This window comes from Sinocyclocheilus anshuiensis, unplaced genomic scaffold, assembly GCF_001515605.1.
Source record: "Sinocyclocheilus anshuiensis isolate Anshui unplaced genomic scaffold, SAMN03320099.WGS_v1.1 scaffold1468, whole genome shotgun sequence".
Taxonomy (NCBI): Eukaryota; Metazoa; Chordata; class Actinopteri; order Cypriniformes; family Cyprinidae; genus Sinocyclocheilus; species Sinocyclocheilus anshuiensis.
In genome coordinates, this window is record NW_015546129.1 from 432,279 (window position 1) to 450,727 (window position 18,449).

Here is an 18,449-nt window from a genome sequence, read left to right on the forward strand (position 1 = left end):
CCTTATTTATTTATTTTCCACATGGTTCACAATAACGCAGAGGTTCTTGTAAAGAATCCTGCTGTAAATTCAAGTGTGTGTTGCAGCTGTCGGCCTCTTTGTTTTGGGACGCTCGTCGGCGTCGACCAATAGGAGAACGCCTTACTTAACCCGTTCAACCAATGAGCGTTGAGCTTTGATCTACCGTGCCATCTCCCAGGCGAGCACCGAGCCGTCGAGCTATTTCTACTTTTATCCGCCGTCAAAACCGTTTAATTACGCATTTTAGCAGCGCTGTTTTTATTGAACCACAAGCTTCGATGCATCAATCTTCCAAAAAATATTTTTTTGGGTGTAACAGGTAGCTGTGTTTGTCGTAAAATCCTACGAGGACATTCAAACGGAAGGCGTTTTGATTTATTCTCCTTCAGGTACTAACAAAAACACCCCGCTTGGCTTTTATAAGTGAAAATTAAAATAACTACATTTGCGTTTTGTAAGTAATAACCCGTGTTTTATATCTCATTCTGTAAATACAGACCAAGAATGGCGCAATTCCACGAGGATCCGGCGCTGCTCACTAAAGAGAAGCTGAAGAGCGAGTTACTGGCTAATAACGTCCCTCTGCCCAGCGCCGACAGCAAGAAAGACGTGTATGTGCAGCTTTATCTGAAGAACCTGACGGCGCTCAACAAGAAGAGCATCTGTGCTCCCGCTCCGGACACTTTCTCCAGCGACGAGGAGGCGATGACAGCGCCGCCGGTGACCAGCAGGAGCCGCTCGGGGAAGGTGAGCCAGACGAGGCTCGTGGAAATCACATGCATTCATTAAAGGGGTCATATGATGCGATTTCAAGTTTTCCTTTCTCTTTGGAGTGTTACAAGCTGATTGTGCATAGATAAGATCCCTGAAGTTGCAAAGACTAAAGTCTCAAAACCAAAGAGATATTCTTTATCAAAGTTAAGACTCTGCCACGCCCCCCTAAAACGGCTCGTTCTAACACGCCCCCACATATCTAGGTCACTATGTGGAAATATTAGCATAATGCTGCCCAAATGTGCACGTAAAGAAAGAAGGCGTGGTTTCAGTAACCGCAGTTAGTGTTGAAGCAGCCATGTCAGGGAGACGCTGTGTAAGGAGGGGCTTTGTAGAAAATGAAGCGTTTGAGAGAGGCGGGGCATAGAGGACCTACAATAATGTACAGTATTTGAAAAATAATGTGTTTTTTGAACATTAAAGCATGTCAACATATTCTGTTACACAAAATAATGATCTTTAAAAAAGCATCATATGACCCCTTTAACACTGATTGTGCCTAACCCTGAGAAGCATAAAAAAAAGTTTTGTGATTTTTTTTTTGTGTCATTGCATTGGTCGGAGCATAAGAAACAAATGGAGAAAAACATTTTTAATAAAATATATTTCATTCATATTTTATGACCTTTGTAGAGGACGCCTGGACTAAGTTATTCAGATAAATAGGAGTCAGTCCGCATCAAAAGACATTTACAAAAGTGATTTTATGTCCATAGAAAGCACATTAAATGCAAGTAAAAGTTTTTGAAGAATAAAATGTCAAAATTTGGTTGAAATAATGTTACATTGTCATTCAATGTAATACTTATAGTTACGTAAAAATTCAAACAACATGCTTATTCTGACTTGTACATGTTAAAATATATAAAAGAATAAGGGAGCATATTAAATTTGATTGTGTTTTAAATGAGTAAGAAAAGTTCTTACTGATAAATGGGCAAAACCTAGGATAGTGACACATTTAAAAAAATGTAAAATAACGACTAATTAGTATTTGGGGTGAAAGTAATTAGTCTTTTAATATGTCATAAATTGATTTTTGTTGTAAATATGCCTGAGAAGATTGTTACACTGAATGACTTTTTAGTGGGTGTCTTCTGTAAATCAGGGGAAAATGTATATTTTTTGCTAAGAAAAATAAAAATACAATTACATGAAACAGAAAACAATTTTTTTTTTTTTTTGATAAACAACAATTTAAAGCAGTATTGTTTTTATGCTTAAACCCTTTTTCGTCTTTGACCCATAGACACGATAAGGCATGTATAGGCAAAAACAATGTTTTTATTTATTTTTTCATTCACCAATCAGTTTTTAGGTTTCAGGCTATTTTTAACCAAACTTTGTACAAAGATGATTCTCAACTATGTTATGAAAATGATAACCGAATGCTTTGATACTATTTTACTTTTTGCAACATGTGCATAAAATGTCCATAAATTGGTATTCCCATTCTATACAATGTATCTATACATTGCATCAAATTTGCATATTAATGTGTTCTTGGGGCAAACCATAATGAAAAAAGAAGTGTAATAATGGGAGTATTACACTTCTCTTTTCATAAGAATATATAATATTTCATAGGAATGTTTATCTATAATTTCTTTCCCTGTTGACTTGTTGCGTTTCCCCAAAATGCCTGATTAACATGATGTTTGTCGTGTTGTCCTCTACAGATGACGTGTATGAAAGTTATGCCCTGTTTCGTAACGAAAAGTCATATTCCGATTTAAAACCCCATAACATTTTTAATATTAATAATAATAATATTTTAATGTTAATTAAATATACGCTAATAATTATTACAGGAAATATGATAATAATTAGAATTATTATCATGATGAGAATTTCTGATGATAATAATTGTTATCATGATCATTTCTACTTTTTTGAGACGGACCATTCAAACAGTATGGATTTTACATATTTTATTAATATAATTAAATATATAAGGGTCAAAGACGAAAAAGGGTTTAAGCATAAAAACAATAAGTGTAATACTGCTTTAAATTGTTGTTGTTTTTACCACAAAAAAAAAAATAATTGTTTCATTTAATTGCAATTTTGTTTTTGTTTTTCTGAGCAAAAAAATAAATATCATACATTTTCCCCTGATTTACAGCTGAATGACAATGTAACATTATTTCACCCAAATTTTGACATTTTATCCTCCAAAAACTTATTTGAAACCTTTACATTTAATGTGCTTTCTATGGACATAAAATCACTTTTGTACATTTCTTTTGATGCGGACATCTTAACGTCTTTGACCCATAATCAGAATTATTACATGAAATATAATAATAATTATCATTATTATCCTGAAAATGTTATGATCATAAACGGATCGACCAGTGTTTTTATTTTATTATTTTTTATTTATATTTTACTTTCTTACTGTACTCAATATATATATATATATATATGTGTGTGTGTATAAATATATATATAATTGCTAATAATTAATATTTATTCTGACTTGAGTGATTTGAAAAGTTATTTTACATGTAAACACTTTTACATTCTATCCACAGAAGCTCTTCTGTGATGTTCTTAGTAGGTAGAAATGGAGAAAAAAAAAATTACACACGTTTTCCTTTTGATCCTCCCTTGATCCTCAGAAAGCCACAAGAAAGACGGACAGAGTTCGGGCAGAAGAGAACGACGTCTCTGGTTTGACTGATGAAGAGTTGAAGCTTCAGCTTCTGAAGTATGGAGTCCATTCAGGACCAATTGTTGGTGAGTACAACAGTTTTCGGCAGTCTTGTTGTGTTTGTGAGTATTGATCGCCCAATAGGAATGTCCTGCATCTGTAGATTGTGAAGGTTTGCGTTGTATTGGTTCTGTATGCATCACAGCCTCTACACGTAAGCTGTACGAGAAGAAGCTCCAGCAGCTCCTGGAGCAGCCGCCGGTGGAGACCAGCCTGCCTGAACCTGAGACCACTATCCCTGAGGCCGTCACCATCAAAGCAGACGAAAACCAGAACGGCAACACACACTCAGCCGAAGAAGATCAGTACAGCGACAAAGAAGGTGGTGAAGCACAACTGATCAACATTGAGTCAAGTTTTTTTATTATTGCATTCAGAAATAATGTAAAAATCCGTAAATGAAACATTTATACACATTATATAAACACCATAAACATTATAGTGGCATTCATTATAAATATCATTTAGGCTATTTTAAATGCCAAACCAAATTGGTTTAAAGTGAAAGTGAAACTGGCATTAGATTCACTTACCTATCATTCGACACGAATCCAAATGTTTACATATTTTTGTCGTAGCCTTACATTTGCTTACTAAACTAATATTTATAATGTAAACAAGCCGTTGTTCTTCACTTGTGTCCCTAATATCCCAATATCCAACTGCTTCAAACTAGGGCTGTCAAAAATAAAATCGAATTTTGAATATTCGTCGAATTTAAAATAAAAATCCACATTCGAATGCAAAAACGTTGCATTCGAATTTTAGGTGTGCGTTAAGGAGGCAGCTTTATCAGTGGCACACGAGATGCGATGACGATGTAAGTGTCGTTGTATTTTAATGTTTTTGTTAGCCTATCCAGTTGAAGCCACTAGATGCGGCGCTGCTGCGTTGTTAATTACAAATATTGCGGGAAAAGAGAACATCAATGCGGAGATGTTTACGTCAAAACTGAAACCAAGCCGTTCACACAGAATGCATATTTAGAGCATTTTCTAGAGGGACATCTATCACCGTTGCACTCGCATCTCACACAAAAGAGCCGCATGTTTAGAAAGCCATGTAAAATTAATGCAAGTTCAACTTTGAATAAACATATCTCGAGACTTTATTTGTTTTGTTTATAGTTGTTTAAGCAACTTAATTATAACTGGTTTATAAACATTATTTTAAACATTATGCGCTTTTTTTCACAGATAGTCATGTTATCTTATGCTTTGAAGAGACTTGCATTAGTAATATTTTGCTCGATGCGCCCTCTTGTGGCCTCAGGAGAGAAGCCAAAAGCTTTTCTTCACCCTAACTGAAATCATGCATTTTAAATTCGAATATAATTTGAATTTTGATCATATTTAAGTACAACATTCGAATTTAGTTTTTCAGCCATTTTGACAGCCCTATGTCCTAATATACAGTATTTGGCCAAAAGTGCTGATATTTAGCTGGGATGTTTCAGTTTATAGCACATCATCATGTCATTCACCTGGTAGAGCTGCACCAAAAGCAGGATGGAGGCCCAGGAAGCGTTTAAGAAAGCAAAGCAGAAGATGTAGAGCACCCAGGGAGAGCAGCCTGTCAGAGTGGTCACCACCCCCCAGACGCCCTCCTCTGTGTAGTGCGGTGGACAGTGTTTGGACCAGTCTACACACAGAAAAACACATACTTTTTTTAAATTAACATTTTCTTCTGGCGAGACTAAAAATGCAAGATGTAGCCTAGTATTTTACAGACATCAACTATTCATTTGGGAACTAGTCATAGTGAGCATAAGAGACTTAATTCAAAAACAAAAATTGTACTGACCACAAACTTTTGAATGCTAGTGTACATTCGAGTTCAAGTGGTAACTTACACATGATACTGCCGTAGAACATCCATATGCAGAGGAAGTTCAGAGCAACCAGGAAAAGCACAAAGTACGGGTGATTTCTGGCCCCTGTAAAAGGAGGTTAACATGAGCGACTCGTAATGACAGCAAAAAATGAGAGAAAAGGAAGTCTATGCTATAAAACATCCTAGTTCGCGCATGTTACCTATGCAGCCATTAATCCAAATGGAGTGGTGGTCTTGTTTAGCGACACAAGCATTACAGGAAAAGCAGTGATTTGCTCTCATTGGCTTCCTCATCTGCAAAAACAAGGATTTTAAGCTCTATAGGAAACTCTGAAGAATGTTTACAATACAGTATATGTTCCTGTTAGTACTACGGTAAAACCATGCAGATTTCCAAACCACTTTTTTTCACAGATAGTCATGTTATCTTATGCTTTGAAGAGACTTGCATTAGTAATATTTTGCTCGATGCGCCCTCTTGTGGCCTCAAAAGCTTTTCTTCACCCTAACTGTAATTATGCATTTTAAATTTGAATATAATTCGAATTTTGCTAATATTTAAGTAAAAAATTTGAATTGCGTTTTTCAGCCATTTTGACAGCCCTATTTCAAACTGAGCCGTGTAACTAATTCTATCTCTGGCTGACTGCGTTTTAGTTTTGTGATGAATTGGAGCAATGTCAAGTTAGCAATGCTAGAACTGATGTGTGCACATGTTTGTTTGCACTTTGCCCATGTTTTGCATGCTAATTTTTAAATGCATTATATAGATCGCTTTGGAATAGCATGTTTCAGATGATAAAAATTGCAATGTCATTGTTATTGGAATAATTCACCAAGACGACTTTTATGTGTTATTGTTTTATTTCTACTTTTTGATGCAGTGATCGATTTTAAGTCGATATCAAGTCGAGCTTTTTGCATTCGCACTTTCAAGTATATCTGCTTCATCCTTTGTTATTACTTTAGTAGTTTTTTTTCACTAAGTCAACTGTCGACTTCCACAAATGGTGTGTCTTTTTGAGGAGAGGACTCTGACTGACTCTGGATGTGATCCGAGTCATCCAGACAAGCACAGTTTCTTCATCAAACGTAAACGTTTAGTTGTGGCAACTGAAGTTGCTTAAGATTAAAAAGAGTTTAGTCTTCCAAAAGTTTAATTAGAATTTTAAAAAATGGCTTTAAGTTATATATTAATGGTCATGTTAAGTATCTTTTTGCTCTGTATTTGATTGGCAGAAGCTGATCCCGTACCAGAGCCGGTTCCCGTTGTGACTAAGCTAATCCGGAGCCGAGGAAAGACTCCAGTCACCACCAGGACCAGCAGCAGACAGCGAGCTAAAGTAAAGACTGCACAAGCACAGAAAAAAATACAGTTAGCATCACAATAGAGTCTCATCAGGCCCTGATTTATGGTGCACAATCTCATCTGCTGTGCTCTGTAATAGCTGAGTTTTCTTCTTTTCAGCAGCAGGTGGAGGAGACGGCAACAGTCCATGAGGATTCATCTGTGGATGGAGGAGATATTTTAAAGGAAATCTTCCCCAATGAACCTGCCACTCCAACTGGAATAACGTGAGTATGAAGATGTGCTGTCCTCTTTATTGCAAGTTTGACCTGCATCATATTTGCTGAATGAAATCCAATATTTGTTTCTTCTGGCGTGCTGAATCCAAAAATAAAGCCTGTTTTGCTCAAGCATTTCAGTCTTTGTCACAAAATATGATGCATTTCATAGCGTTTTTGCTTTCGACAGCCATTTGTAAGGTGAAGTCTTGTATGATCCCTTAATCAGCAGAAGAACTGCCACAAAGACATGATTCCTGTCTGAATGTGAGCCAGATTGCAACTATTTGTTCAATTCTCATCCTATGCATCACATGTATGACATTATTTCCTGATTTCAAGGTTAAAACTATGACCAATAGCAGATGAAAACCAGTTGTTTTCTGCTACATCTGTGGGTGTTTTACTGCATCAAAACATGTTATTTTGTGAATTTCTTTGACATTAACCTCCTGAGACCCTGCATCCTCATATGAGGACATTATATTTTAGTGAATTTCTCTGAGACTATACATGCCACAGTTTTAAGTCTGGATGTCCTGTACAGAGCGCATTCAGGGCTTTTCAGAGATACTAAATGTTTGGATGTTTCACCATGACCGCTCCCTCTCCTTAGTCTTCAAAAATGTCTGATATTAATTTAGACACTCTTATGGAAATATGATAATATTTTGTAATAATTATCATTTAAATCTGACTAATTTTTAAACCGTGTGTCATAAATCAACATCTCAGGAAAACACATTAATCCCAACATCCCCAAAAACACATTAATATGCAAATTAGATTTAGTTTATAGATACATTGTATATAATGAGAAAACCTGTTTATGGCCATTTTACACATTTTGCATAAAGAAAAATGGTATATCAAATCATTCTTATAACATAGTTGACAATCATCTTTATACAAAGTTTAGTAAAAAAAAAAAAAAAAAATCCTGAAAACAATCAATCAATTGTTTTTGCCTATGCATGTTCATTCATGTCTTTTTATTCATTTTTTTTTTTATTGAGTCCAGATGTCCTCTACCATGGACGAAGCATAACTTATGAATGAAATATCATTTTAAATTTTTTTTAACATTTTTTTTAATGCTCTAAACAATGTAATGACATGAAAAAAGAAAAAGAAAAATCCTAAAAAAATTTGCCGGGTATCGGGAGGTTAAATGGAATATTTAAATAATTTTTCCCACTCCTTTGCAGATTGTAAGTTAAATTATATATTTTCAATTATTCTTTTTGTCATTAAAACAATTGAGAAAAAATACGAAACATTTGACTGCTTTTCTTGTTTTGATAAGTGCAATAAAACCATATAATTTAAAAAATCTTCATTCTGCCAGCCTGTCTTATCACTTCTTTGATTAAACGCCATACTAACGCTGTATATCTGAACAGTGCCACATGTCGGAGGCCGATCCATGGTGCTGCGGGCCGTCCCGTGAAGCCGCTGAACCTCTGGTCCGAGGAGCCCCTCCTGCAGCAGAACACTTACACAGTGACCAAATCCTCCGTCACAGATGTTCGCAGCGGAGCGTCGGCCGCCCGTCCCAAACCCCGCCGCTGGTTTGCTTTCTGGTTGAAGCTTCTGGTGTTCATCACACTGGCTGCGTCTCTGTATTACGCCTTCCAGAGCGTCACTGCCGATCAGATCAATGCCTGCCAGCTCTATGCCCAGGACAATGTCATCACGCCCATCGTCAATTACATTAGCTGGGAAAGCCCAGTCGAGGGCGACGATGGCAAATGAGCGGCCCGGTCCGTCAACCAGCTTCAGCATGCAGCTACTGTCAGACTGATTTTCTAGTGCTTTACGGAGCGACGCGTCGGCAGGGTTCGGGGAGGGAGGGATTCTGGGATTCTGCAGTTTGACCTGAGCGGTCACATCTGAATAGACTCGTGTTTCAAGTAGTCTTTAAACTCTGTGTGCATTGTGTGTTTTGATCTTGCTTTGTGATTTTACGGTTTCGTAGCATTCGAGACGATGTAGAGAAGTGTAGTGTTCGCTAATAGTGAATCATTCGCCGCTCAGTGGCATCACAACGAGAGGTGAAGTGCCAAGATATGGCCAACACAAGCACTATTTGGTTTCACACACATTGGGGCTGGAAGGAAAAGCCTGAAGATGAATGTTTGGGGAAATGGTTTATTTGATATCTGAAATGTTTTCCTGAATAATCATGGTGAGTTTTTTTTAGCACTTCTGAATCTGACTTAATGAAGTGTTGCTAATGAGACCAGAGTGACAAAATTGTTGTAGCACAATAGGGTGAATCTCAAAAAAAAAATGTGTGGGTCATGTTTCACTATAAAATCCAGAGAGAAAAAAAATATATATGTATATTATGTTTTAAGACTTTTTGCTTTGTGTTGGTATAATGCAATTTTTTTTTTTTTTTATTACCATAATGCAAAAATGCATTGTAATTACCATAATGCAAATAAAGTTGTTTTACCATAATGCAAAAAAAAACCCTAATTGTTATTACCTTAGTATAAAAAAAAGTACATTTGCATTACTGTAATGGGGAAAAATTACAGTTATGCAAAAAAATCATAGCAATCTGATCTAAAAAATCCAAAAAAAAAAATGTCTGTGCAAAATTGTATTAATTACTTAAAATTGGCATAAAAACAATTCGATTCAGCCACAGTGTACACTTAATTTACATTTAAATAATCTAACATTATGTTTTGAATTACAGTAATGAGAATTTGGTGGAATGTGCTTAACTGAAAATGTTTTGTGGTGAAATATGGCTTTGACATATTCTTGACGGTTTTTGTGAGATTCACCCAGTTGCGTTTGTTTTTAATGATTAGTAGCAGTGAGATGTTCAAACTACTGAACTAGCAGCTCAGATAATGTTTGGTTTTAGTACTAGACATATTGATATTTATTTTATTTTTTTTATTTAGAGCTTAAAAGAAAATGTGATCTTTGAAAGTCTCATGTAGTAAGTAATGCTCCACTTCTGGTGAGAGGCAGTCTGTTTTTTGTTTTTGTTTAATAGATAATGGTGGCTTGTTAAATGTGTTTGTGATGTTTTCATAATGTGATGTGGCATTATAGCTGATTTTAAAACACATAATTAGAATGGAGTCCACCGACACTTGCCTGTTATTGACTGTAATCAGACCGTCTGTTATTGCTCAAACACTGGCATTCATCTGACTAAACTATGAATTCATTTCTGTGCTGTGATTGTTTTAAAAACAAAACTGGTCTGGATATATTTACTCACTATATCTTCATTTCATTCAGAGAAATACATTTGTGACGGACAGATTCATTTGCAGGGGTTACTTTTTTATATTTTGCTACTCTGTTTAATTACTTATCAACTGCAATATTTTTCTAATGTCTTCTATAAAATTAAAAACATTTTTTAAACGCAGTGGGTTACTTAAAATGTAGATATACCAAATCCACTAACCACTAACTAACATCTTAGCTTTGTCCTGCTGTGTCGAAGGCAGTAAATGGTACAAAAGTCCAATTTGCACTTTGTATTTAGGCAGCTAATTGTGGAAAACTGGTTGTACAGAATTGGTTATTTATCCTTGATTCAACACAATTCTTGTGTGAAATAAAAGAAGACCATTGAAATCCAAGAGGTGACCCTTGCTTGCAGTTTATTTACAGCAAGGCTGACACACACACACATTCCAGCAATTTTATTGTACCAGGAATGTTTGCTGTAATTTTTACTCTGAGAGTTTAACCTTCAGACACACCGTTGCACATTAGAACATGCAAACAATATAATCAGTCCTGTTCAGATATGCATATAGCCTATACACAATGTATTTAGCAATAACTAGCTGCTGTACAATATCAACGCGCATAAATATGCTGCAATCACAGTACAAACACAGCAGACGGTGACCGAGTTGCATGGAATCTCTTGCGTAATGCACTTCGGGAAAGCCCCGCCCACTGCCCGCGGCCCCGCCCCTCATTTTTGTCCTGACTGGTCGAGCGAGTTCTACTATGGCGAAGGCATGGCTCATTAATATTAATTACGTAATACGACGTTACCCAGACGCAACGTCTTAACTGATCTGTAATTTTTGGTCTTTTATCATATGAATTTTAACTAAAAAAGTGATATTAGTAAGTATAATTGAAAAGAAAATGAGTAAAAAATTATATATTAGTATCATATTACAAGTATTATAGGCTCACCCTGCCTTTTTGTTTAAAATAATTTATTTGGTTTAGAGGCAGACCATTTCATTTTATGTATGTGTTGCTTCTTTATTAAAATCAATAATTATATAAAACACTTTTTCTTTTTAAAAACGTTTTCTTATCTAAACTTTTCTTATCGAAAATTATATAGCATGAACATTTGGATGTGTTGGCAGGACTACTGTATTTGATGTGTTATTTACATTTTAGAAATATATAATAAATATCATAATAATATACATGATAAACATATTCTTATAAAAATGGAAATATGTAAGCAAAATTTCTCGCATTTTATAAATAAATTCATGTCATTAGCAAATATAAAAAAAATAACTTTGAAAACAAAAGTAACTGGGTTAATAAAAATATACAATTAAATAAAGAAATACAAACATCTCAACAAACTAACAACAAAAAATATTATTACAGAGGTCGTATTTCCCTTTTTAGACATATTTTATACCCTCTGGATAAATAAATCAAAACAAAATAATAAAATAAAGTAAAAATAAATCCTAATCAATCAATACAACACCCCAACAAACTAACAAACAAAAATTGTAACACCTTGACATATATAATAACATATTACATGATAAAATAAAGAGGGCATGTTTCCCTTTTATATAAATAAATTCATGTCATTAGCAAATATTAAAAAAATAACTTTGAAAACAAAAGTAACTGGGTTAATAAAAATATACAATTAAATAAAGAAATACAAACATCTCAACAAACTAACAACAGAAAATATTATTACAGAGGTCGTATTTCCCTTTTTAGACATATTTTATACCCTCTGGATAAATAAATCAAAACAAAATAATAAAATAAAGTAAAAAGAAATCCTAATCAATCAATACAACACCCCAACAAACTAACAAACAAAAATTGTAACACCTTGACATATATAATAACATATTACATGATAAAATAAAGAGGGCATGTTTCCCTTTTAGAAGGGCTAAATATTCTCTATAAAAATAATAATAAATACACCCCAACAAACTAACAACTAAAAGATTATTACACAGGTCATGCCCACATTAAACATATATTTATACCCTTAGGATAAACCCTATACATTTCCAATAAATAAAATAAAGCAACAAAATAATTAATTAAAATAAAAAATACCCCTAGATGGGCTAAATCCTATACATTCCCTATACAAATAAGTGAATTCATGTAAAATTATTTTATTTAATCATAGCTCATTGTTTATTAATATCACTATGTACCTCCAATGCATTGAAAAAGTAAAAACAAATCGTCAATATATAATATTCATGAACCAAAACTTCGCCATTGTAGGATTTATAATGAGGTGGGCGGGGCCTGCAGTGACGCGCCCGCTTCCTTTATCCGGTCCAGGCTTGCGGCGCTCGCGCACACCGCTCGGTCTATATGCGCAACCGGTAGAGGAGAGGACGGAGGCGCCAAGTTGCGACAACTTCACTAAAGTAAGAGTTTCGTCTGACTCGAGAGCGCCGGGCCGCTGACCTCTCCATAGAGAGAGAGCGAGAGAGAGGACAAATTACTCTTTCATTTGACATGTATGTAAAACACGCAGTTTACAAATGTGTTCAGTGCCTAACCGCTGTTTATTTCGACCATCAGACATGTATCCGACCACACTGACCCAGCTGGCCCGGGCGAACCCCTTCAGCGCCCCGTTGTTCACGCTGCAGAAAGCCGGTGAACCGGAGACTCACTCTCCCGTACAGAAGCGCAGGCTCGCCGCCGCCGCAACCGCCGGTAAGACACCCGGAGAGCAAAAAACACCTCATTTTCATGCTTTACGTGCAGTTTTACGGGGGTAAAATAAAAAAAGACACCCTTAACCATCGCATTTTCCCGTTTATTGTTGTATTAATGCTTGAAAGGGATGTTCCGGCGCTCAGGATGGGAACTTACACCATATGAACGTTGAATAAAAGGTTAGAATGCTAGTTAGCGTTAGCACTATGCTAACTAACGTTAGATCCTCTTGAGCTGTAGGCTATATGATTAGAAAATGCTGTAGTCCTTTCAGTTCCTGCATTGGTCACATTTATAGATTTGCGTAGTTTGCGTTAAATAGTCGTTTAGTGCGGCTCGAATGAGTTTCTGGCCTTGTTGTGTTCATGGAGGGCAGTGAAGAACAAAATCGCAGGACGCGTTATAAATGTTCCAGGAGGCTTTTTAACATTTTAATGCACCAGACTCGTGTAAATACGTGAGATGTGTCAGAATGTTAATGAGGCTGTCAGGGGACGCGATGTTCTTTATTTAAAGCGTCCTATTCTGCACATGACCTGCGTGTGTATTGCAGTTCTCAATGAGGCGCGATCTGATTGGCTCTCTGGCGCAGGAGCGCGTCCAGCGCTCAAGAAGGCGCGTTCTGATTGGCCCTTAGGTCTGGTGTCGTCTATCTTGCCCAACATCCAATTGTAAAAAAAATTTTTTTAAAGGGGTCATATGATGCTTTTTTTAAAGATCATTATTTTGTGTATTTGGTGTAACAGAATATGTTGACATGCTTTAATGTTCAAAAAACACATTATTTTTCAAATACTGTACATTATAGTAGGTCCTCTATGCCCCGCCTCTCTCAAACGCTTCGTTTTCTACAAAGTCCCTCCTTCCGACAAGCGCAGTCTGGCGTGTTAGAACGAGCCGTTTTAGGGGGGCGTGGCAGAGTCTTAACTTTGATAAAGAATATCTCTTTGGATTTGAGACTTTAGTCTTTGCAACTTCAGGGATCTTATCTATTCACGAACAGCTTGAAATCGCATCATATGACCCCTTTAATACATTTTGCATGTTTTAACCGTGTTATCAGTGCTTCTCCCTTAGGTGGTTAAGTAATAATTGTGTTTAGATGTAGTTTTAGTAGAAACTTGGACTGTCACTAACTATTATTTTGGTAATCGAGTGATCGGTCGATTATTCTGATAATTATAATTAATTTTTTGTGGTAATAAAATAGACCTAAGTGAACAATAGCCTTTATAATTACATAAAATACATATATAATAGCAATGAAGCCATAATAATTAGTTCAAATATAGTATCAAAAGCAAGTAATCATATGGTTTTATTGAACAAAACTGGTAAAATACATAATGTATTATAAACAATAGAGCTAATGTACATTACGGACAAGGGCCTGATGATTGTTTTTACACTTTACTGTGTGATCTAATCCTTGTTTAATATTGACTAAACAACATTTAATTCAAATGTCCAATTAATATTGGGCCATTTCTTTGACAGAAATGCTACAGCTGCTGTAATTTCTTGAATATGTGGACATCAAAGTGTGTAAACTCAGAGCACAGGTTTAAAGTCGTGATGAACAGTTAGCATTAGGGATGTAACGATAAATCATGATAAAATTCCCGACGGTTAGTATGACAGTTTCATATTTTAATTATCATTAAAACCGTATTAGATTACCGCGATTTGAACTATTCAGCAGCACAGCACGCAGAGTCATTTCGTTTTGAGTGAAAACAGGGCGGAAAAGCTGGGAGGTTTTAAAATAGTGCTAAGGGAATTATACAAATGAATATATTAATTAATTAATTATATGAATGTAACTCTGAAGGTTCTGACTGTCTTCAGAAACGATTCGATGGCATTGTTTTCATCTTCGCTCCATGTAATACCTAAAGGAAGTGTTCTTAATCGCAATACTGCTTTGTCTATGGAGATTACGGGAAACGGCTCTAATTCAGCTTTTCCATAAGCGCCACCTAGTGTCAGCGAGTGGATTTATTTAATATTATTATTTAAAGGCTGAAATGTGAGGTTTACCTTTTTATGAACATTTGAACATTTACATTAGATATTTCAACATGCTCTTAAAGGGGTCATATGATGCAATTTAATTTTTTCCTTTACCTTTTTGGAGTTTTTTACCTTTGTGTTCCTTTACAAGCTCTTGGTGCATAATGAAGAACTTGCAGCTGCTGTGTGTGTGATATGACGGTAGTTTTCTCAAATGAAACGGTAACATGCTAATGAAGTGAGACTCCGAGCAGCTGGAGATGACATTCGTGTTCGTGACATTCGATGCGTGATATCAAATTCTTCCGCAGATTTATAGTATTACTATAGCACTTCACCTGAGCATTGCGAATCACGCGTATGGCCATGATAAGCGCTGAATGAATGACAGGCTTTCTGTTGTAACATCACGCAAGGTAAATAAGGGTGACATCTAGTGGAGAAGACTAATGATAAGATTCACGTTAATCAGATCTTGTTTTAAATGTGTGCTGAAATAAATCCCGGAAAAGATCGATTCGCGGCTTTTGAGAATCGATATCAAATCGACATCATTTAAAAAAACGATTAATCGAAAAATAAAAAATGTTTGCCCAGCCCTATTGGTAATGTTATTGTTTTAGTGATTATGCAAACAAAAAGCCATTTTATTTGTTGTTTGTTGATTTTTAAATATAAAACTTGAAGTGATTTATGCGTCGGTACTTTTTCGAACATCTCCAGCACATTTTAACAATACCGTGATATTACTATTAACCGTGATAATTTTGGTCACTATAATCGTGATAAGAAATTTTCATACCGTTACATCACTGGTTAGCATATTGAGAAATATATTGATGTATTCTCCTGTGTTTGCTCACAACAATATGCAGAGATGGAGTTTGAGCGGCTCCACACATGTAAATGGTAGTAGTTTGTGCGGAGCAGCGTTTACTGTGAACGGAGCCGCTCTGAGACTCACGAACGTAACCCACACGCATGTAAATAATTAAAGCACATATATTAAACCCGCATTGCATATATTTATTTAACTTAATCGTAGCGTTTGTGAATTCACAATAGCATTATGCTTTAATATGATTTTAAAATGGGTTTAATATATCATGCAGCTGTGGAAAACGGTCTAAATGCGTTTCATGGATTTGCGTCCATTGAATGCGCCACTTCCGGTGTTTTGCCGGTTACTCGACACGAGCAAAAGGCAGTCAAGGATTTTTTTAAATCGAGAACTCATTGAATTGTGACAGCCCTAGTAGAAACGCTTTTATTAGTGTGCTTAATTGTTTTATCAGTTTACCAGAATGAATAAGAAGATCGAGTTGAGTGCCAGGTGCGTTAGAGTTTGTAGATTAGCGTGGTCTGTGTAAAAGAAGTGTCAGTTAAAACTTTTTTAAATAATAAAGTTGATATTTGAATATATATTTAACTAATTAATGAATACATAAACATTTAAAATAATAAAAATCGATTTAAGTGATAAAAATGTTTTAAATGCATCTAACAGTTCAGTGCTATAGTGAGTAGAAAAAAAAAGTGATGTAATAACTATTTTCCACGTTTGTATGAATAAAATATTTAAAAATGCTTAACATAATTCTCCCAAAATGAATCCGCAATCGTCATCTGAGAATAATTGCTGACAATAAAATTCAGTTCAGTGTAAATATTGATATTTATCATAGTGTACATATAATATTTAGACTGAACTGAATTTTCAGTTTGTTGATATTTAACACATTTATAATAAATGTTTCAGAATGAATGAGTTTTAAATTTATAAAGGATTTGAAAATGAGTAACAATGTAAGAAAAATGCTGATAATTTACTTATAGCTGCAGATAGGTGAACTTTCCAAAACATATTAATAATAATAATAATAATAATTGCTGATTAAATATTGACTGAACTGGATTTTCATTGTTAGATTGTTTATATGAATCTGTGTATTATTGAATTTAATATAATTTCTATTATGTTAAAATGTATATTTGTAATATTAATTTATTTCAATAATATTAATATTTCTACGCAATTTATACATTTATAATTTTCTTTTTAGATTAAAATAAACAGTATCTGCCTTCTAAATGTTATAATGGTGGTCCCTCACTCAAAGAAGATCATATGTGACCTTGGACCACAAAACCAGTCATAAGGGTCAATTTTTTAAAATTTAATAAATAAGCTTTCCATTGATGTATGGTTTGTTAGGATAGGACAATATTTGGCTGAGATACAACTATTTGAAAATCTGGAATCTGAGGGTGCAAAAAAATCTAAACATTGAGAAAATCATCTTTAAAGTTGTCCAAATTAAGTTCTTAGCAATGCATATTACTAATCCAAAATTAAGTTTTGATGTATTTACGGTAGGAAATTTACTAAATATCTTCATAGAACATTATCTTTACTTAATATCCCTAATGATTTTTGGCATAAAAGAAAATCTATAATTTTGACCCATATAATGTTTTTTTTTTTGGCTGTTTCTGCAAATATACCCCAGCGACTTAAGACTGGTTTTGTGCTCCAGGGTCACATATTTGATGGTCAGTGGCTTCTAAAAGATTGAAAACCCCTGAAAAACATGCCACTTGATCTGATAGCAGGTGAAAGGTCATGCTTGAAAACCCAACATGGCGGTTTTCCACTAAACCCTGAACAAATGTCTCAGACTTTGTGGATGAACATGATTCCGTGTTTCTCCTCAGAGGGAGACAGCTGTGAGTTCGGCTCACAGAAATACCTCATCCTCTGTGGCTTCGGAGGAATCCTCAGCTGTGGCACCACACACACAGCTGTGGTGCCTCTCGACCTGGTCAAGTGCCGAATGCAGATCCGTGTGTGTGTTAGCCGGAGTCACCCGAGTGTGTCCGTGTGAGCCAACCCCGGTGCAACCCCTCATCAGCATGTTAAGTGTGGTGTTGTGATGCATGAGCATGTGTTCCTGTGTTCCCTCACGTCACAGAGTCGGCCGATAGCTGCGAGTTCGGCTCGGGGAAATACTACGCCCTCTGCGGGTTCGGGGGCATCTTGAGCTGTGGTATTACACACACGGCCGTCGTGCCCCTCGACTTGGTCAAGTGCCGGCTCCAGGTCTGTACTCACTTCCCTCCCTTCATCAGCGTTATGAGATGACATCCGTGGCGAAGGGACACTGACACTTTTGAAATGATTTGACTAACCAGCTAACGTTCATTTGTAATTGAGCACAGAAGCGTGAGCACTCATGCAGTTAATAATCCCTTGTGAAAATAACATGCAATTTTTCTAGAACTACATTTTCTTTTCTGAAACATAGGGTTGTAACAATACAATGTCACAATTTAGTTTGATGCATAATACTTTAAACTAAGCTAAATTAGAGGTAAAATGGCTATATATATATGTGTGTGTGTGTGTGTATATATACACACACATATATGAGCTTCCATGCATCATTAATATAAATTATTATTAGGGATGCACCGATACTGGTATCTGTATCGGGCCCGATACTGAGCTTCTGTACTCGTACTCGTTAAAATGCCCCGATACCACACAGCATGTGATAAGTGT

General features: G+C 35.6%; 2 protein-coding genes across 4 annotated transcripts in view; both read left to right on the plus strand.

Annotated features, from left to right (window-relative positions):
* The first annotated feature begins 395 nt into the window (after nucleotides 1-395).
* On the plus strand, nucleotides 396-9,236 carry LOC107701060 (lamina-associated polypeptide 2, isoforms beta/delta/epsilon/gamma-like). 3 transcript variants are annotated; one of them, XM_016502980.1, is made up of 7 exons: nucleotides 396-410; nucleotides 519-768; nucleotides 3,420-3,537; nucleotides 3,657-3,833; nucleotides 6,584-6,687; nucleotides 6,813-6,919; nucleotides 8,314-9,236. In XM_016502980.1, the coding sequence occupies exons 2-7, from the start codon at nucleotides 526-528 to the stop codon at nucleotides 8,663-8,665; spliced, it is 1,101 nt and encodes a 366-aa protein (XP_016358466.1). In that variant the 5' UTR covers nucleotides 396-410; nucleotides 519-525; the 3' UTR covers nucleotides 8,666-9,236. The 3 variants fall into 3 exon arrangements, with proteins under 3 accessions (XP_016358466.1, XP_016358468.1, XP_016358467.1); XM_016502982.1 differs by having other exon boundaries at nucleotides 6,816-6,919; XM_016502981.1 differs by lacking the exon at nucleotides 396-410 and having other exon boundaries at nucleotides 422-768.
* Nucleotides 9,237-12,582: 3,346 nt separating this feature from the next.
* Nucleotides 12,583-18,449, plus strand: part of LOC107701042 (phosphate carrier protein, mitochondrial-like) — a 7,696-nt gene continuing 1,829 nt past the window's right edge. The window contains exons 1-3 of the mRNA XM_016502958.1: nucleotides 12,583-12,607; nucleotides 12,687-12,871; nucleotides 17,860-17,987. Of these exons, the coding sequence (XP_016358444.1) occupies nucleotides 12,694-12,871; nucleotides 17,860-17,987 (306 nt within the window). The 5' untranslated portion in view covers nucleotides 12,583-12,607; nucleotides 12,687-12,693. The remainder of the gene's footprint in view (nucleotides 12,608-12,686; nucleotides 12,872-17,859; nucleotides 17,988-18,449) is intronic.